The sequence below is a fragment of the Mustela putorius genome, unplaced genomic scaffold, assembly GCF_011764305.1.
Source record: "Mustela putorius furo isolate JIRA1106 unplaced genomic scaffold, ASM1176430v1.1 tig00000174_pilon_pilon_pilon, whole genome shotgun sequence".
NCBI lineage: Eukaryota > Metazoa > Chordata > Mammalia > Carnivora > Mustelidae > Mustela > Mustela putorius.
Window position 1 is genome coordinate 32,753,206 of NW_025421304.1, and position 21,713 is coordinate 32,774,918.

Here is a 21,713-nt window from a genome sequence, read left to right on the forward strand (position 1 = left end):
TCAGTGTCAAAGACCACTCCAGTGCTGGCACAATGGTAGCATGGAGGCTAATAATGGATCTGCCAGCGTGGAAACCACTCACTAAGGCTGATCTGGCTATTGCCACTGCTGGGCATTCACCTACTGCCGCATTGAATCCCCCCACATAGTACCATTCCTCAAGGAGACCAACCAGTCATTTGGTCACAAGTCAGTTACAATGGACTGCTTCCACTCTGAAAGGGGAGCAATTTATGTGGGCTGAGATCAACACAACACATGTTATGCATCTGGAATTGCCTCTCCTGCCTCCAGGGACTCAGCCAACCCTACTGTCTGGAGGTTCACAGAATATTTGATCCACCACCACAGTATACCACATAACATCGCCTAAAGCCAAAAAAACCACTTATTTTTTGTTGACCTTTTAGAACAGTGGTGGAATGGCCTTTGGGAGGTACAACTAAGACAGCAGCTTGGAGATACATCCACTCCACTGCAGTGCCAGAAGAGGAAGAGATTTTCATATAACTAACAGATAAAAGGGGAGTATCAAAATGACCTTCAACTTTTTATTCTGAAATAATTTTAGACTTTGAGAAAAATTGCAAAATTAGTACAGGGAGTTCCTATATATCCTTAACTTGGTTTTCACTAGTGTTTACATTATATATAACCATAGGACAGCTGTCAAAACTAAGAACAAGTAAAATATTCATCAATATAGTTAGAGAATTGGTGCATATTTGATTTCACCAGCTCTTCCAATAAAGTCCTCTTTTTGGGGGGTGGGGAGAGGAGTTGTTTGGTCCAGGATCTAATCCATCATCTCATTCTGCCATTAGTTGTCTTGTCTCCTTTGTCTCCTACAATCTGTTGCAATTCCTTAGTCTTTTCTTGTCTTTCTGACCTTGACATCTTGAGGGGTACTTGTCAGTTACTTTATTGAATGTTCTTCAGTTTGGATTGTCTGTTGTTTTCTCATGAGTATATTGAGGTCATGTGTTTCTGGAAAGGATGCCACAGAAGGGTGATGCCCTTCTCAATATATCATATCAGCAGTTTCAGATGTCAGTATGTCTTATTAGCAGTGACGTTTACTTTGAACACTTGGTTTAGGTGATGTCTGTGGGGTTTCTGCACTGCGAAATAACATTTTTCTCTTTTTAGTTAGCAAACATTTGGGGTAGATACTTGAAGACTGTACCAATATCCTGTTTCATCTCACTTTCATCCACCAGTCTTAGCTTCTACTGGTGGATCTTGCCTGCAGTCATTGTTATTGTGGTATTGTGTGTTCTGATGGTGATTTTCTACTTCTCTTATTCCCTCAGTATTAGTTGATTAGAATTATTCTCTAAGGAAGAGCCATCCTTCTGCCTCATTTATTTATTTGCCTACTCAATTATTTATATATTACCAATATGGACTGATGAATACTTATTTTACTCCACAGTTTATAATCTAATACTGTTATTATTTTGTTGCTCAGTCAGTTCTGGCTTTGGCCACTGGAGACCTCTGTCATATGGATTTCTCTGCCCTTTAGACACCCACAGCTATTTTTAAGCACTGCCTTACTTTCTAGTACTATAAGATGCTCTGGGCTCATCTTGTCTAACCCCTTCTCACACCAGAAACCAACCACTTTTCCAAGGACTTCTGGCTCCTTTTAGTGGAGAATAGTATTTTAAACTTGAGATTTGCTTGTTAGATGTGCTTCTAAACTGAACAATAAGAAAACAAAAAACGTGTGCAAAAGATCTGAGCACTTCACCAAAGAAAACATACAGGTGGAAAATAAGCATATGAAAAGATGCTCAACATCACCTGTCATCACAGAATTACAAGTTAAAACAAGACATCACTATGCACCCATTAGAATTATGAAAATTAAAAAAAAAATGACATCAAATGCTGACAAGGACACAGAGCAACAGGAAGTCTCATTCACTGCTGGTGGGAATGCAAAATGGTACAGTCACTTTGGAAGATAGTTTGACAGCTTCTTACAAAGAAATGCCATAGTCTTACCATATGATCTAGCGATCATGTTCCTAAGTACTTATCCAATTGAGTTAAAACATATGTCTCCACAGAAGTCTGCACGTGAATGTTTACAGCAGCTTTATTCAAAATCTCCATAAACTCCAAATCTCCAAGATGTCCATCCAAAGGTGAATGGGTAAGCCAACCATAGTGCATTAAAACAAGAGAATACTTAGCTCCTAAAAGTCACAAAAAGACATGGAGGAATCTTAAATGCATCGTGCCAAGTAAAAGAAATCAGTCTGAAAAAAGCCACATGCTATGTAATTCCAACCATGTGACATTCTGGAAAAGATAAAACTAGGCAGGCAGTAAAAAGACCAGTGGTTTCCAGGGACTAGAGTTGCAAGGGAGGAATACATGAACTACAGGGGATTTTTAGGGTGGTAGAACTATTCTGTATGACTTGGTAATGGTGGGTACATGACCTTACGCAATGTTCAAAACCTACAGAACTTTACAACACCAAGAGTGAACCTTACTGCAAACGAATTAAAAAAAAAAAAAATCATTTAGGGGGTTGGAAGATCCCAGCAAAGAATGCAGGCTGTGACAAGAGGATCTAACTATAGCTTTCTAAATGTATGAAGCAAACTCACTGAAGGGGGTATGGGAAAGTAGTGCTGACCCAAGGAACTTTGGGAATGGAGTGTATAAGACTAAAGGCAAAAGGAACTGCCCATGTACCTAGTCAGTACCACAGAAGTACGAATTAACAGTTCTGATACAACCATACATATATGCTGGATTGATTGAATAAATTAATAAATGGGGAGAAGAGACAAGCTCCCCATGCAGAAGAATTCCAAATAAGTTATGTAGGTACTCAATCCTAGAGATAGAGAGCATAACTTCCCACTCCAAAAATGTGGACTGTTCATAGTGACTTCCTTGCCAAGAATAAAGTATGGAGAGGGGAAAAGAAAAGAGTCACTTTGCAGTGGGGAGCTCTAATAAACACTATGTGGCCAAGGTCAACACCAACAGTCATAAATCATGTTGATAGCATGGGTTCAAGTGTATCCTCCCAAAATTCATGTCCTTCCCAAGACCTCAGAATTTGACTCTCTTTGGAAATTGGGTCATTGCAGATGTAATTAGTTAAGATGGGGTGATTCTGGGGCGCCTGGGTGGCTCAGTGAGTTAAGCCTCTGCCTTTGGCTCCAGTCATGATCTCGGGGTCCTGGGATCGAGCCCCGCATCAGCTCTCTGCTCAGTAGAGAACTCGCTTTCCTGTCTCTCTCTCTGCTTGCCTCTCTGCATACTTGTGATCTGTCAAATAAATAAATAAAATAAAATAAAAAAAAAGATGGGGTGGTTCTGGAGTAGGGTTGGCCTTTAATTCAATATGACTTGTCTCTTTGTAAGAAGAGGAGAAGAGACATAGGGACAAGAGCTGAGAATATCGTGTGACAAAGGAGGCAGGGACCGACATGCTACAGCAGGAGCCAAGGAAGCTAGGGAAACCACTGGAAGCTACAGAGAAGCAAAGAAGGATTTTTCTGTGGTTTTCAGATGTGGTGGCCTTGCCAACTTCATTTCAGACCTCCAGGCTCCAGAACCAGGAAAGAACAAATTTATGTTGCTTTAAGCCAGTTTGTGGTACTTGGTTATGACAGCCCTAGGACATTGATACAGTGCCCGTGACATGATATGATGAAAATGGTCCTTTATCTTTCCTCCCCAGAACCCATAACTCCTGTCTAATCAGGAGGAAAAACACCAAACAAATGCCAAACATCCTACAAAAGTTCTGACTAGAACTCAAAACTAACTAGAACTTAAAACTGTCAACATCATCAAAAACAAGGAAAGTCAGAGAAACAGTCACAGCCAAGAAGGGCCTATCCCTTAAGCCACTAGAACTGCTGAAACCATTAACAACATGTGTTTCTCATAGTTCTGGAGGCCAGGAAGTCCGAGCTTTAGTTTTTCCATTTGTAAAGAAGTATTTGGACCAAAGAGACCCCACAATCCGTTCTGTTTCTGGATCCACTCATGAAAAATGGGACTCTTTGATTCAACTGGTTAATTTTTTAATAATACTTGGCCCAATAGTACTAATACCCATGTCTTTTTTTTTTTAAGATTTATTTATTTGAGAGAGGGAGTAGTGAGAGAATAGGAGCATGAATGGTGGAGGGAGAGGAAGAAGCAGGCTCCCCGCTGAGCAGGGACCCCCCCCCCCATTGTGGAGCCTCATCCCAGGACCCTGAGATCATGACCAGAGCCAAAGGCACAAACTTAAACCAACTGAACCACCCAGGCACCCCTCCCTATGTCTTTCTGACCCATATGAAATTATTTCTAAATCCTCTACAAAAATAATGCATCCAGTACTGAAACTTATTCAAAATGACTATGATTTTGTTTTTTCACTTTACAAACTATTCTTCATTCTGGTTTTGGGTTTTTTGTTTTTGTTTTTGTTTTTTTAGTTTTTGTTTTTTTAATTTAAATTCGATCAGCCAACATCTGGTACATCATTAGTTTCCCATGCAGAGTTCAAAAATTCATCAGTTGCGTATAACACAGAATGATGATTACTTTTTTTTTAAAGATTTTATTTATCTATTTGACAGAGAGAGACACAGTGAGAGTGGGAACACAAGCAAAGGGAGTGGGAGAAGCAGGCTTCCTGCTGAGCAGGGGGGCTCAATCCCAGGACCCTGGGACCATGATCTGAGCCGAAGGCAGATTTTTAATGACTGAGCCACACAGGCATCCCTGAGAATGACTTTTTTGTAGAGCCAAGAGCTGGCCAGCAGGAGAAACAAGCTAAGGGGGCAGCTCCCTCCTCTGGCATGGGTACCTCTTGTTCCCCTCTGGTGACAATAAAATGTTGGGTGGTGCTGGTAGCCACCCCCGGAGGCAAGAGGCAGCCTGCACAGGCAGCACCTGGTACCCTCAGGTGGACAGGACTACAAAATTGGATGATCTTGGTCGTGGCTGCATTTCAAGCATCAGAAGTTCCTGCTCTTGTCATTCTTTTTTTTTTTTTTTTTTTAAGATTTTGTTTATTTATTTGACAGAGAGAAAGAGATCACAAGTAGGCAGAGAGGCATGCAGAAAGAGAGGGGGAAGCAGGTTCCCCACTGAGCAGAGAGCCTGATGTGGGGCTCGATCCCAGGATCCTGAGATCATGACCTGAGTTGAAGGCAGAGGCTTACCCCACTGAGCCACCCAGGCACCCCACAAATCTTTTTTTTTTTAAAGGATTGATTTTTTTTAACAGTTCTTGTGATAGTCTATAAATAAACATGAAAAGTAACCAATTGCCGAAATATACTCAATAGTACTATTATCTTACCTGTATGTAATTAACTTAGGGAGGTTGAACTTTTTCCTTTGCTAGTTTTTCACATTGGTAGACTTGATAATAGGAAGGCATTCACAAAGTGTTGATCTAATTAAAAATCTGGAGAATGCCACGCCGACCTCATGATTTCTAGTTTCCCTTCTTTTGTAAGTTGAGGGAGCAAGTTACAGTTTTCTCTGTAGCCATCAGGGAAACCCAGCCACAGTTTAGGTGGAAAACACAGCTTAACAATTTTATTATTTTGAATGTGGAGTCCAAATTTGTCAAAAAGAGAGTTGTCAGAAGAAACAAGAATTACCTCATGCGATCCCTGTATAGCCACACCCTCCAAACCCCAACTTCTAGCAGCCACTGATAATGTTCTCCATCATTGTAGGTTTTTGGGGGGGGTTTTGAAGATTTTATTTATTTATTTGACAGAGAGAGATCACAAGTAGGCAGAGCAGCAGGCAGAGAGAGAGGGGGAAGCAGGCTCCCCACTGAGCAGAGAGCCCAATGAGGGGCTCGATCCCAGGACCCTGAGATCATGACCTGAGCTGAAGGCAGAGGCTTAACCCACTGAGCCACCCAGGCAATCCCATCACTGTAGTTTTGTCGTTTTGAGAAGGTCATTTAAATGGAATGATTCAGTATGTACTATTTGGGTTGGTTTCTTCCATTCAGGATATCACCTTCAAGATTCATCCAAGGTACTTTAAGAATCGATAGATCATATACTTTTAGTTGGCGAGTGGTAATCCACTGTATGGACATACTACGTTGATCATCTGTTGCCCCATTGAAGAACATTGACTGGGCTGTCAGCAGTTTTTGATGATTGTGAATAGAGCTGCTGTAAACATTCACAGATAGATTTTCCTGCGAATGGAACTTTTCACTTTTCCAGGACAAATAGTTAGGAGTTGGGATCAATGGCCTATGGGTCAATGGGTCAATGGCATATGCGTGTTTAACTTTTTAAGAAGCTGCCAAACTGTCATCTATTTTTGATAATAATTTCTTAATACTGGAATAGCGCAGAGTTGCAGTCTTGGTTCTCCTGCCTCTACGGTTTCCTGCTTCACAACCGAGGCTCAGGCTCCAAGTATAGTTGTGTCCCTTCATTGAAAGCGCAGGCATCCCTAAGGTGGAGTGTGTCTGGCTCACCTCTGTGCATTTCGCAGTCTCGAGTTCTGCATGGTCAGTGGCGGAGTGGGTGATAGTGTATGTGAGTGCGTTGGTGTCCAAACAGCCACCTCTTCCCTGTGGGACCTTGGGCAAGCTGGATTGTTTCGTCATTTAGCTTCTACACTTGAGAAAGAACTGAATGACACCCTTAATTTGGTTGTTGCAAAGATTAAATGGGATAACAAAACCTAAAGCTCTCAGCTTGGTCTGGAATGCAGTAAGTAGTTAGCACATTGCCTGTCATTAGTTCTTACTTTGCCCTGCATGGTATAAAAGTGACATGGGGGAAAGCTTGTCACTCTGACCTTTTACCTCTAGGCCTGTTTAATAGGCAGACGGAAGCTGATGATCGGCCCCGAGGGCTGGTCCTGGTGATGTTGGGAAATTCTCCTGTAATGTTGATATATGGGAAAGGTTTGTGTGTCTGCCCTGCTCTCTTGGCTGGCAGTGCTGCTGGGAACACACCGAGGACAGAGAGTGGAGCATCTGCAGGCTGTGCTTATTTCAATTGTTGGTTGTTTTTTTTTTTTTTGTAAGATTTTTATTTATTTATTTGACAGACAGAGGTCACAAATAGGTAGAGAAGCAGGCAGAGAGAGAGATGGGGAAGCAGGCTCTCTGCTGAGCAGAGAGCCCGATATGGGGCTCGATCCCAGGACCCTGGGATCACGACCTGAGCCGAAGGCAGAGGCTTAACCCACTGAGCCACCCAGGCGCCCCATCTTTTTCATTCCTCATCTATCCCAAGCATAGTACTGGAAAGACAGAGAGAAATGAAACAGTCCCTGTATCCCCTGGGAATCCTTGGATAAAACCTTTCTAAGCCATTGGCCATATGAGAATCCTTCACTTACCAGGGAGAAAGATAGACTTGTCAGATGCTCAGTAAGATAGCTGGATTTTGCAAGGTTCAAGCTGTTCCATTTATGTTCAATTTACGTTTAAAAATGAAGGAACAAAAGCATGAGGTGTTTACTTTGCTCGGATTTGGGAGAATTTTTTGTGAGCTTCCTACTTTGTAATTTTGCAGGGAGCGAAAAAGAGATTGAAGGCCATTTCTCAGAGCCCCCAGACGAGGAAGGAGAAGCTGTGATCAGGTATTTTTCCCTTCCATCATCTCAGGTGTGAAAGGGGGAAGCAGGTTGGCTTGCTGGGAGGAATGGAAACCAGATGGAGTGGTGTTGTCAGACACTGGGAATAACCAAGGGCATCTCCCACTAGGGGTCTGCTGATAGAGTCTTGGAATTATGATTACGGAGCCTCATACCTGATTGCAGAGTCTTGGCTCAAACCTCACCTGCTCAGTAAAGCCTTCCCTAACCACTCTGTTCCAAAATGCACCCCACCACAGCACTCCCGATAGGTTCTCCTTAGTGGTGAATGCCACCTGACTCGCTGTATATTTTGCTTTTTGTTTATTGCCTTGTCCTCCAACAGGAATGTAAGCTCACAAGGGGAGGGAGCTTTGCGTGTGGCTCACAGCTGTGTCTTCACGGGTGCCTGATAAACCTTGATTGCAGGAATGCTGAATCAAGGGGTAGAAAATAAAGACACCTGGTGGAAAAACCCGACCCTGTCACTATCTTTTTTTTTTTTTTTAAAGATTTTATTTATTTATTTGACAGAGAGAGACAGTGAGAGAGGGAACACAAGCAGCAGCAGAGGCAGAGGAAGAAGCAGGCTTCTGGCTGAGTAGAGAGCCCACATGGGATTCAACGCCAGGACCCTAAGATCATGACCTAAGCTGAAGGCAGATGCTTAACGACAGAGCCACCCAGGTGCCCCTGTCACTAAATATCTTAGAAAAAGAATCATTTTTAGACCTGGAAAGGAGTAAGGAATTGCTATTAATATGTGGCCAAAAATTCTTCCTAAACATTGACTTTCTCAGGTTCAGAGTCCAGATAAAGGAACAGAAAGTTGTTAATTAAAATTTAACATGATCAGGAAAATCCAAATGAGGAAATTCTTCAGGAGAGACAACACTCTGTTTTCAACATATAAACGGCAAAGAAAGAAAAGATATGGATGGAGAACCTATGATATGGAGTCATTTGGATCTTGAGTTATAAAAACTTAAAGAAATATATGATGTTTTTTAAAAGAATTGGGAAATATGAGAGCACCTGGATGGCTCAGTTGGTTAAACATCAGGCTTCCGCTCAGATCATGATCCCAGGGTCCTGGGATGGAGTTCTGGAGGGGGTTCCCTGCTCAGCGGGAGTCTGCCTCTCTCTCCCTCTGCCCCTCCCCGCTGCTTGTGGGCTCTCTCTCACTCTCTCAAATAGATACATAAAATCTTAAATAAAAAAAAAAAAAGAATTTGGAAATATGAACAGCAACTGGATATTTGAATACCACTAAGGAAACAATGTTAATTTTTTTAGGTGTGATAATGGCACATAAAGATTGTGCTGTTAATGTAGTCTGTAGACTCCTGGGGTTCCCAGGATACTCTCAGAAATCCAGGAGGTCAAGATTATTTTGATAATGATACTTAGACATTACTTTCTTGCAAAAGCAGTTGGAGGAGAGGGGGGCTTTCCTGGGGCCACCGCAGGATTGAAGAGAGTGGCACCCCACTGAACTAGCCCTCATTGCATTCTGTGCTCTCACGTAATTCTAGAGAAGGAATGCTTGGTTTACTTAAGAATGACCTTAATGGAGCAGTAAACATTATTAATTGTATTAAGTCTCAACCTTCCGAGCATGTCTTGTTCTTGTATTTGTTTTTAAGATTTTATTCATTTATTTGAGAGAGCACAAGCAGGGGGAACGGCAGGCAGAGGGAGAGGGAGAAGCAGACTCCCTGCGGAGCAAGGAGCCCCACGTGAGACTTAGTCCCAGGACCCTGGAAACCACGACCTGAGCGAAAGGCAGGCACTTAACAACTGAGCCACCCAGGTGCCCCGAATGTGTGTTTTTAATAATCTTATGAAACAAGAAGAACGCACAAGTATTCTGTCCCAGGCAGGGGCCGGATGATTGTCTCCAGGAAAATCACTCCTGCAGTCCTTTGAGTGCTGAGCTGAACGGGCTGCGTTTCTCATGGAACACCTTTTTTTACTGCATTGGCTGACAGTCAAACCAAGCCTGAGTGTTTGGCAGATATTTTCTCAGAAATGAATGAAGTGAGCTGTCACTTCAAGGAAAACAACTGGCTATATTTGTTGCCCAATGATAAAATGAGCTTTCAAGTGAAGATCAGAGTTTTGGCAAAGACTTGTATCTGCTTCCAAATACTTAAAGCTTTTCTGATGAGACCAGTGGTGATATTATTGCTGTCCTTTGGCACTATGTAATGAAATCTATTAACACTTGAAAGATCTTCATGACTCAGTGAGCCAGTTATTTTTCAAATGCTCGTTTTCTCTCTCTCTCAAATAAAACAATAAAATCTTTCAAAAATAAATAACTTATTTATTTATTTGAGAGAGAGAAAGCACATGTGGTGGGGGGGAGGATCAGAGAGAAGGGGAGGAGCAGACTCCCCGCTGAGCAGGAAGCCCAATGCAGGGCTTGGTCCCAGGACCCCAGGATCACTACCTGAACTGAAGGCAGACGTTTAACCAACTGAGCCACCCAGGGGCCCCCAGTGGATTTTAATATAACAGTACAAAATTCATTGATATGCAATGTGGCAACACCTCAGCCTTCCTCGGCTGAGCAGTTGGTTGAATAGTTGCTTCCAGCTGAGGTCATAACTCCAGGGGTCCTGGGATGGAGCCTGCAACCGGCTCCTTGCTCAGCAGGAAGCCTGCTTGTGCATGCTCTCTCTCTCTCTCTCTCTGACAAATAAATAAAATCTTTTTTTAAAAAAAGGCACAAATAAAAATGCAATGTGTTTTCCAAAAAACATTCTCTACACTTGTCCTTTATTCCTAAGAGGAAATTAACAGAAAATAATGTGGTTTTGAATTTTTCAAGTTCTTCAGAAACAGTCCACACTACACAGTATTCTGTGTTGTTAAGCATAAGGCATAGGAGAAATTATTTTGTGTGTGCATATGGGGGATGGGTTCTTCCCTTTTTGTATATTCCTGTAGTCTTTTCAAAATACACCCAAAAGATTTTTTATTATTTTGTGTAATACGTGTTTATATCTATTAGCTATTAGTCTGTGTTTTTATTTTATTTTAAAGATTTTATTTATTTATTTGACAGAGATCACAAATAGGCAGAGAAGCAGGCAGAGAGAGAGGAGGAAGCAGGCTCCCCGCTGAGCAGAGAGCCCGAGGTGGGGCTCGATTTCAGGTCCCTGGGATCATGACCTGAGCCAAAGGCAGAGGCTTTAACACACTGAGCCACCCAGGCTCCCCATCCAGTTTATTTTTTAAAATTCTGATAAAATGTACATAACATGGGGCACCTGGGTGAGCCCTGCCTCAGGCTCTCTGCTCAGCGGGGAGCCTGCTTCCTCCTCCCTCTCTTTCTCTCTCTGGCTGTCTCTCTGCCTACTTGTGATCTCTGTCAAATAAATAAATAAAATCTTTAAAAAATAAAATATACATAACATGAAATTTACCATTTTAAACATTCTAAGCATACAATTCAGTGGCATTAAACATACTCACAATGTTGTATAGCCACCAGCATTATCTCTTTTTTTTAAAGATTATTTATTTTTTGAGAGAGAGAGTGGGAGCAGGGCTGGCGGGGCAGAGGGAGAGAGAGAGAAGTTCAAGCAGGCTCTGTGCCACCAAGCACAACCTGAGTGGAAATCCTGAGTCTGGCACTCAATTGGCAGCCACCCAAGCACCCCATCACTATCTCTTTTAAGAACTTTTTTTTTTTTTCATCATCCCACACATTGTCCCCATGCCTCCCTTCCTCTAGGCCTTGGTAATCTCTATTCTACTTTCTCTATGAATTTACTTAGTCTAGATACTTCCTGTAAGTGGAATTACACAATATTGGCTTAAGTCACTTAGCATATCTTCAGTGTTCAGCCATGTTGCACCATGGGTCAGAACTTCATTCTTTTTTTGGCTGAATGATATTGCATCATACATATATACCATGTTGATTTATCGATTCTTTTGTTGGTGGGCACTTGGGTTCTTCCTACTGTTTGCCTATTGTGAATACTGCCACTATGAATATTGATGTACAAGTACCTTTTTGAAATCATATATTGTTTTAATTAAAAGCTAGTTGTTACCACTACACACCTATTAGAATGGCCAAAATCCACAACAGTGACAATACCAAATGCTGACAAGGATGTGGAGCAAAGTGAATTCTCATTCACTGCTGGTGGGCATGCAAAATGGCACAGCCACTTTGAAAGACACTTTGACAGTTTCTTAAAAAATGAAACAAACTCCTCCCATATGAGCTAGCAATTATACTCCTTAGTGCTTGCCCAAATAAGTTATTTTATTTCCACACAACCCTCTGCACATGAATGTTTATAGCAGCTTTATTCGTAATTTTCAGAACTTGGAAGCAACTTGGGACACCTGGGTGGCTTAAAACAAAACAAAACAAGACAAAACAAAACTTTAAAAAAATGAACTACCAAGCCATGAAAAGATATACAGGAACTTCTAATGCATATTTCTAAGTGCAAGAAGCTAATCTGAAAAGGCTACATTCTATATGATTCCAACAATACTAAACTATGCACATGTAAATATCAGTGTTTTCCAGGGGTTCGGGGAGAAGGAGGAAGGAATGATTAGAAGGAACACAGTGGATGAAAAACTATTCCATATGATATTATAGTGGGGGATAGATGTCATTATGTATAATACTTTATATATACATATCAAAATCTATAGAATGTACATGAAGAGTGTATCCTAAAGTAAACAACATGAAGAGTGAAACTGTGTCAATGGACATTTCATTATAACAAATTTACCACTGTGGTTAGGGGATGTTGATAGTGGAGGAGACTATGCAGGTTCAGGGGCAAGTGGTGTGCAGAAATTCTCTGTACATTCTCCTCAAATTTTGCTGTGCACATAAATCTGCCCTAAAGAATAAAGACAGAAGAAGCTAGTTGCAGCCTGTGATATCTTTATGGCAAATTTTTTCTCTTTTTTATTTTTTTGCTTAAAAAAAAGAGATTTCATTTTTAAGTAACCTCTGCACCCAACGTGGGTCTTGAACCCATAACCCCGAGATCAAGAGTTGCATGCTCGGGGCGCCTGGGTGGCTCAGTGGGTTAAGCCTCTGCTTCCAGCTCAGGTCATGATCTCAGGGTCCTGGGATTGAGCCCCCCATCGGGCTCTCTGCTCAGCAGGGAGCCTGCTTCCCCCTCTGTCTCTGCCTGCCTCTCTGCCTACTTGTGATCTCTGTCTGTCAAATAAATAAAAGTAAAATATTAAAAAAAAAAAAGTTGCATGCTTCGGGGCGCCTGGGTGGCTCAGTGGGTTAAGCCGCTGCCTTCGGCTCGGGTCGTGATCTCAGGGTCCTGGGATCGAGTCCCGCGTCGGGCTCTCTGCTCAGCGGGGAGCCTGCTTCCTTCTCTCTCTCTGCCTGCCTCTCAGTGTACTTGTAGTTTCTCTCTGTCAAATAAATAAATAAAATCTTAAAAAAAAAAAAAAAAGTTGCATGCTTCATGGACTGAGCCAGCTAAGCACCCCTGGCCAATTTTATTTTTAAAAAATCACGAAGGTATGAATTTAATGTTACACACGGCTATCTTTGAAAAATTATAGATATTTATTTTATACATATTTTCTAATTAGTTACCATAGATTACCTATGTAATCTTTGAAAGCCAAGTTTTTATATTTTTGGGGAGGTGGTGGTTGTAATTCATAACCCTTTCTGCGGGAAATGAACAGTTCAGACGGGGGATTATCGCCTCCGCCAGGGATTATCTCCGTCAGGCTCAAACCACCCGCCAAACTAGAAACCTTCCTTAGGAGTCCCTACAGCGGCACGCCCAAAGACTTATGGGAAATGTAGTCCCGGAATTTGATGAACCACCCCTCAGAGGACCCTGGGACGGCCAGCAGCCCTTGCATCTGCGCATGTGCAATGCTGCGAGCGCGCCGGTGGCTGCCCTTCCCCCACCTCCTGCCGCGAGTGGGTGACAGGGCCCCGGTCTCCGCGCGTCTTCGCTGACTCGCTCCCTGACCCGGCTAGGCACTGAGCCACAAGTGGAGGCTGTGCCCCTCCAGGTATGAAGGTGGTTCCCACGCAGCTCTGCAAGGCCTGGGGGCTGAGGGGAAGGAGTTGAGGGATGGGCTCCTGTCCGCGCGGGGTGGGAGCCCAAACTTCCGCGACTCGAAGGCGGCGACGACCCTCGGGGCGGCGTCGGGGGCCGCCTGGCGTTGTTCTCGGCGCGGGGCTGGCGGGACTCGCCTGGCCGGACGTGCGGGGGCGGAGACGGAGGCTGGGGGTGCGGCGGCGAGGGCTCGCCTTCCTCCCTTTGTCAAAAGAAGCGCCGCCGACTGGCCGCAAGTGTCTCTTGCCGCGCGGGAGCGAGTCCGGAAGCTCGCGCGGGTGCGCGCGTGACCAGGCCCCGGGGGCGCGGGGCGAGGCTGGGGGCGGGGCCGGACACACCTGGCGGCGCCGGGAAGGCACGTGCGGCGTGCAGGAGCCTCGCCAGGTGCAGGGAGCAATGAAAGCCCCGGCAAGTTACCTGAGGCACACGGGGTTCCTAATAAGAGCTCTGACCTCTCAGGAAAAACCTTTTCAGCCAAATCTTCCTCTGATCCTTACACCTGGTCTGCGACGCCGCTAGTGTCTCAGTTGCAACCGGAGGGAAAAGGGAGGCTCAGATGGGCGGAAGACCCGAGATCATACAGCCAGCCAGCACCTTGTGTAAATGGCACGTGCTTTTTCCATTTGCCTTTTGATTTCGCTCACTGATAGTTGTGCCATGCCGGCGTTTTGAATTTCTCTGTTGTAGAATTTACTGTTCCCTTGTATGACGTCCAGAAACCTTGACCACTTTGAGATTATGCAGGTTGACTTATGCTTCCCACTGTACTTTAGAATCAGTTGTATTTTTTTTTTAAATCTGCCCGTATTTTATTATCCAATTAATGGCTGCATTTAATGAGGAGGAATGGACTCCTTTATGATACTGGGTCTTACTGTAGGCCTTCCCAGTGTTCAAGTCCTGTTTTGTTTTGTCCCCTTCAAGGCGCTTGATAATTACAGTTTGTCGTTTTTTCAGCTTTATTCTTATGTACTATTTTATTGAAGATGTAATCATTTTTCCATTATTTCATATGTTTTCTCTTGCTTTTGTTCATATTTTCCACTGTTCTTATTTTGTATCTTGGGACTTCACCCCTTTTTGTTTTTGCCTCCTTTATTGTGGTAGCTAACAGTTATTTTTATTATTAATAATAGCTTTAATATCTGTAGCATCTGTAGTAGTGTCTACTCCGTCATTTTTATCTTGGAAATTGGTGTCCTTTTTTTTTTTTTTTTACTTTTGGCCAGGTTACCTAGAGGTTTTTCAATATTATTGATGTTTTCAAATAACCAGCTTTTGGGTTTTATTGAATTTCTCTGTTTTTTTCTGTTTTTTTTTTTTTTTTAAATTTCTATGCTTACCTTTATTATTTCCTTTCTTATGTTTGCTTTGGGTTTAATTTCCTTTTCTGATTTCTGAAGGTGGAAGCTGCGATCATTGATAAAAATTTTCTTCTTTTCTGATACAAATAGTGTAATGCAGTGTTTTTTTTTAATTTTTTTAATTTTTTAGGATTATATTTGTCAGAGAGAGAGCATAAGTAGGGAGAACGGCAGGCAGAGGGAGGCAGTCTCTTTGCTGAGCAAGGAGCCCAATGCAGGACTCTATTCTAGGACCCCAGGATTATGACTGGAGGCGAGGGCAGAGGCTTGACTGAGCCACACAGGTGTCCCTAATGCAGTGTTTATAGTTAACAGTTAATATTGTAAATAGTTTAATGCTGTATTACTACTTCAGCTATGTCCCTCAAATTTTGTTATGTTGTGCTTTCATTTCCATTTAGTTCTTTGATTTTTTAAACTTTTCCTTGTGACTTTTCACCCCTTGGTTATTTAGAATTCTTTTTAACTTCCAAATATTTGGAAGGAAGGAATTTCCAGATCTCTTTCCATTAATTGATTTTTAGTTTAATTCTGTCAAGGAATATACTTTGTTACAAATTTCAGTTCTTTAAAATTTGAGGTTTATTGGGTTTCTGGGTGGCTCAGTTGGTTGGGCAACTGCCTTCAGCTCGGGTCGTGATCCCAGAGTCCTGGGATCGAGTCCCACATAGGGCTCCCGGCTCCACGGGGAGTCTGCTTCTCTCTCTGACCTTCTCCCCTCTCATGTGCTCTCTCACTGTCTCTCTCCCAAATAAATAAATAAAATCTTAAAAAAAAAAAACCAACCCAAAACTTGAGGTTTGTTTTCTGACCAAGTATGTGACCTATCTTAGGAATTTTTAATATGTATTTTAATGACTATTGTGCTGTTGGTGGTAGAGTCTTCTATAAATATGAAATGGGTCAGGGTGGTTTATAATATGGTTTAGTTCTTCTGTATCCTACTGGTTTTCTGTCAACCAATTCAGTCACTGAGAAAAGAGTATTGATGTCTCCAACTATAGTTATGGATTCATCTGTTTTTTCTTTCAGTTCTGTCAGTTTTTGCTTCATGTATTTTGAAGTTGGTAGGTACAATATATTTAGGATTGTTAGGTCTTCTGGTCATTTGACACAATGATCAGGTGATATCTATAATACCACTCTCTGGTAATATTATTTTGAAGCCTACTCCATTTGATATTAATATAATCACTCTAGCTTTCTTTTGATTAGTGTTTACAAAGCATATCTTTTTCATACTTTTACTTTTTTTTAAAGATTTTTATTCATTCTAGAGAGGGACAGAGAAGAATTGTGGGGGGCGGGGGGGAAGCATAGGGAGAAGGACAAGCAGACTCTGCTCAGCATGGAGCCCCATGTGGGGCTTCATCTTGGGTCCCCGAGATTGTGACCTGAGCCTGAACTAAGAGTCAGACAAAGTGTGTCAGTCAAGCGCCCCCATCCTTTTACTTTTGATCTAGCTATGTTTTTATGTTTCAAACTGTGTATCAACAGCACATAGTTTGGCCTTGATTTTTTTTTCCAGTTAGACAGCCTCTGTCATTTCATTGGTGTATTTATACCAATTATCAGTGTGGTTTGATTAAAACCTACTGTCTTGCTAGTTTTTTCTACTTGTCCTATTTGGTCTTTGTTCCTATTTTCTTCCTTTTCTACTTCTGGATTGATGGGTACTTTTATGATTTCATTTTTTCCCTCCACTATTGGCTTATAATTTATTTGTCTTAAAAAAATTTTTTTGTGGTTGCTCTAGAGTTTATAATGTAAATCTGGAGTTAATTCACAGTGGACCTTTAAGTAATATTGTACTGCTTTATGTATAAGATCATATATATATATATATATATGTATATGTGTATATATATACTCCCAATTCATCATCCCATCTTTTGTGCTATTGTCATGTATTTTGCATATGCCATAAGCCCTCGAAACTACTTTTTAACAAATCGATTATCCTTTAGAGTGATTAAAAGTAAGAAAAAGTTTCCTTTAGAGTCATCTTTATTTTAACTACTCCCAGAGATCTTTATTTCTTTGTGTAGATCTAGGTTTTTGTCTGGTTTTATCATATTCCTTCTACCTAAAGAACTGCTTTAAATATTTTGTGTAGTACAAGTCTACTGGTAATGAGTTCTCTATGTTTTTGTTTGTTCAAAAAGGTTTGGATTTCAGTTGTTTTTTTTTTTTTTAAAGATTTTATTTATCAGAGGTGGGGGGGGAGCGAGCACAGGCAGACAGAATGGCAGGCAGAGGCAGAGGGAGAGGGAGAAGCAGGCTCCCTGCCGAGCAAGGAGCCCGATGTGGGACTCGATCCCAGGACGCTGGGATCATGACCTGAGCCGAAGGCAGCTGCTTAACCAACTGAGCCACCCAGGCGTCCCATCAGTTTCATTTTTTGAAGAATATATTTGCTGGGTATAGAATACTGGGTTGATAGATGCCCTCCTCCCCCCTTTTAAAGTACTTTACAGATGTCACTGCATTATCTTCTGGCTTGTATAGTTTCTAAGGAAAAATTGGCTGTGACTCTTTATCTTGGTCCTCTATATAATGTGTCAGCTTTCCCTCTGGCTACTTTCAAGACTTTCTCTTTAACCTCAGTTGTCAGTGGTTTGAATATGTTGTGTTGCATATGGTTTGGCTTGCTATTTATCCTATTTGGATAAATTATTTGAGCTTCTTGGATCTATCGTTGGTATCATTCCTTTTTTTTTGGAGAATTCTCAGTCATTATGTCTTCAAAACTTCTGTCCCAATCTCTCTTTTCCTTTTGGGATTCCAGTGACGTGTTTGTTAGGCTGATTGATACTGTACCACAGCCTTTGGATTCTCTAATTTTTCATTCTGCTTTGTCTTTGTGTTTCATTTGGGTAATTTATTTTTAAAAAGGATTTATTTATTTGAGAGAGAGAGACTGTGAATAGGGGGAGGGCAGAGGGGGGGAGAGAGAGAGAGAATCCTAAAGCAGACTCCCTGCTTTATCAATAATCAGGAGTCAGCTGCTCAACTGATTGAGCCACCCAAGTATCCCCTTTCTGTCCATTCTGAAGAGGCAAGGGACTATCCCAGTAGGTGGTGTTTCCCCCAGTGATATGTAAAGCTCTATAAACAAGTTACTGTTTGTAGGGATTGTAGGGGTTTGTAGGGGTTCCAAGGCAGATCACATCACTAATAACAATATCTTCCTTTTTCTCTCTTCCAGTTCTACCTTCATAGTTCCTGGGCTTCACCCAAATACTGCAAAAAATGAACAAATCCCAGGTGAGTTGATTGTTTTTCCCAACTTTATTTTTCAGTGCATCTGAGGAAGTTTATAAGGAAGGACCCAGAGAAAGGTGAAATAGAATAGAAAGGAAAACAGTAAGAATGGTTGATCAATACTAGCAGCCAAAAAGCAAACGAGTTGTCTTGAATTGATTATGTGTTATGTCCTTGGTTCTCTGGTATTAGTTCTGAACAAATTTTATGGACCTTCACATAAATGGTGTTTTGGACAACATCCCCAGATACTGTGGGTTTATCAGTTTGTCTCTGGTTGTTTTATATCGCATTCTTCACTGCAAATGCAGGGTTTTGTGTGTATTTTATTCTTTCAATCAAATTAGTATGATGCCAAAGAATTCAGTAAATCTCTGGGTGTGTATTTAAATTCAACAGCCTCCACGAGTGCCACTGTCATTACTTTCTTGACTAGCTTTCCAGAGTTTATATGTACATATTTATACAAGTACAAGTATAGGTTATTTTTTTTTTTTTAAGAATTTTATTTATTTCTGGGACGCCTGGGTGGCTCAGTTGGTTAAGCAGCTGCCTTCGGCTCAGGTCATGATCCCAGCGTCCTGGGATCGAGTCCCACATTGGGCTCCTTGCTCGGCGGGGAGCCTGCTTCTCCCTCTGCCTCTGCCTGACTCTCCGTCTGCCTGTGCTCGCTCTCTCCCCTCTCTCTCTCTGATAAATAAATCTTTAAAAAAAAAAAAAAGAATTTTATTTATTTATTTGACAGAGAGAGATCACAAGTAGGCAGAGAAGCAGGCAGAGAGAGAGGAAGGGAAGCAGGCCCCTGCTGAGCAGAGAGCCCCATGTGGAACTCGATCCCAGGACCCTGAGATCATGACCTGAGCCGAAGGCAGTGGCTTAACCTACTGAGCCACCCAGGCGCCCCTACAAGTATAGGTTATTTTAAGATAGCATATTAATCATGCTGGTTTGTTTATATGTGGGTTTTTTTTTAGGTTTTTTTTTTTTTTTTTTTTTTTTTTTGAGAGGGTAAGTGGGAGAGGGAACACAATGAGAGGGAGTGGCAGAGGGAGAAGCAGGGTCCACACTGCACAGGGAGCCCAATGTGGGGCTCAATCCCAGGACCCCAGGATCATGATCCAAGCTGAAGGCAGATGCTTAACTATCTGAGCCACCCAGGTGCCCTATATGAGTTTTATTTTGTTTTTATTTAATACACTTCAAGGTTTTTTTCTTTTTTTTTAAAAGATTTTATTTATTCATTTGACAGAGAGAGGGGGATGACACAAGTAGGGAGAGTGGGGAGGAAGAAGCAGGCTTCCCACTGAGCAGGGAGCCCAATGCAGGGCTTGATCCCAGGATCCTGGGATCATGACCCGAGCCAAAGGCAAATGCTTAATGACTGAGGCCCTTCTAGACTTCATTTTTTCAGAGCAGTTTGAATTTACAGAAGATGTGAGCAAAAAGTAGAGTTCCCATATACTCCTTCACTCCTTCCACACAGTTTACCCTTATTAACATCTTGCATTAATGTGGTATATCTGTTATAATTCACGAGTCAATATGGACACTTCAAAATCTGTAGTTTACATTAGGGCTCATTCTTGGTGTTGTACGCTCTATAGATTTTGACATTATATGACAAGTATTCCCCACTGTAGTTTCCTAGAATAGTTTCCTGGCCTATCTGTTCATGCTTATCTCCCTCTCCCTGAGCCCCTGGAAACCACTGATCTTTTTACTGTGTGCATAGTTTTGCCTTTCCCAGAATGTCATATAGTTGGAATCATACAGTTTCTTTCACTTAGAAATATGCATTTGAGTTTCCTGTATGTTTTTTCATAGCTTGATCATTTCATTTTACCACTGAATAATATTCTGTTATATGGTTGTACCAACATGTATTTATCCATTCACCTATTGAATGATTGCTTCCATGTTTTGATAGTTATGACAGGCGCTACAAACATTCATTTGCAGGAGATAAAATAACTTGAGTAACTACAGAGGAGTGTAATTGCTAGACCATATGGTAAGGGTGTGTTTAGTGTTGTAATAAACTGCCAGAGTGTCTTTCAAAGTGGCTGTGCCATTTAGCATCCCTATGAGCAGTGAATGAGAATTCCCGTTGCTCCATAGACCTTGCCAGCATTTGTTGCTGTCAGTGTTGTGGATTTTGGCCATTCTGATAGGTTTGTAGCAATATTTCATTGTAATTTGAAATTCCTGTATGACATGATGTTGAGCATGTTTTCCTATGTTTATTTGCCATCTCTATATTTTCTTTGATGAATTGTCTGTGAAGGTCTTTGGCCCATTTTTAAATCAGGCTGTTTGCTTTCATATTGTTGATTTTTAAGAGTTCTTTTATAGAATTTGGATACCAGTCCTTTTTCAGGTATGTGTTTGCAAAGATTTTCTCCCTATCTGTGGCTTGTCTTTTCATTCTCTCAATTTTGTATTTTTATCACTCAATGTCTGAAGTCTCCATATCAGAAGTTTCCTCATTTTTTTTAATTGTATAATGTAACATATATACAGAGGAGTGTTTAAAGCTTTGTGATACTCTTTATATACATTACAACAATGTGTATAATAAATATGTATGCCTTGGGTGCCTGGGTGGCTTAGTTGGCTAAGCGTCTGCCTTCGGCTCAGGTCATGGTGTCAGGGTCCTAGGATCGTGTCCCTCATCTGGCTCCTTGCTCAGTGAGGAGCCTGCTTCTCCCTCTCCCTCTTCTGCTCTCCGTGCTTTTGTTCTCTCACTCTCTCTGTCAAATAAATGACTTTAAGAAAATAAAATAAATATGTATGCCTTAATAATAAAATGGGCATCCATGTACCATACCCAAGTTAAGAAACAGAACATTCTCTGGGGTGCCCGACTGACTTACTCAGTTAAGCATCTGCCTTCTGCTCAGGTCTTGATCCCAGGTCCTGGAATCGAGCTCTACATCCGGCTCCCTCCTCAGCAGGAAGCCTGCTTTTCTCTCTCTTTCTGCCCCTCCGCCCTGGTGCACGTATAGGCACTCTCTCAAATAAAATTTTTAAAAAAGCAAAACATTCTGTGTTCCTTATGATACATTTTCTGATTCAGTCCTCCTAGTAGGTAGCCAGTATCTTGATATTTCTGTGAATTATTCCCCTCCTTTCTTTAAAGATTTTGTAGCTTATCTATATATATTCCTAATCAATATAAAATTCAGTTTTGAGAAACTATAACTGGAATTTATATTACTTTGTTTTGCATAATTTTCTTTCTGGTTGGTGGGTTTTTTCTTTTCCTTCCAGACAATAAGATCTAAAAATGTCCTTATATGCACCCATGTTCCCTTTGTCAAGACTTGGGTGTTTTTTGTTTTTTTGGGAGCGGTTTAAGAAAAATTTATTTAAATTCAATTAATTATTA

General features: G+C 41.6%; 2 protein-coding genes across 7 annotated transcripts in view; both read left to right on the top strand.

Moving 5' to 3' along the window:
- The window catches only part of ZNRF1 (zinc and ring finger 1), a 115,963-nt gene extending 107,883 nt beyond the window's left edge, over window positions 1-8,080 (top strand). Inside the window, exons 7-8 of the transcript XR_006605610.1 lie at window positions 7,545-7,611; window positions 7,952-8,080. The gene's annotated coding sequence lies outside the window, so the exon portion shown is untranslated. The remainder of the gene's footprint in view (window positions 1-7,544; window positions 7,612-7,951) is intronic.
- Window positions 1-21,713, top strand: part of ZFP1 (ZFP1 zinc finger protein) — a 43,268-nt gene that overhangs the window by 4,134 nt on the left and 17,421 nt on the right. For 2 of the 6 annotated variants that reach the window (XM_013057015.2, XM_013057016.2), the window contains exons 2-3: window positions 7,545-7,611; window positions 18,270-18,328. Coding sequence is in view for 2 of the 6 variants with exons in the window: in XM_013057018.2 (XP_012912472.1) it covers window positions 18,314-18,328 (15 nt within the window). In the remaining 4 variants the exon portion in view is untranslated. Of the gene's footprint in view, window positions 1-2,029; window positions 2,165-7,540; window positions 7,612-13,481; window positions 13,651-18,269; window positions 18,329-21,713 lie in introns of those variants that run through there. The other 4 variants (XM_013057017.2, XM_013057018.2, XM_004753995.3 and 1 more) reach the window with 4 other exon arrangements.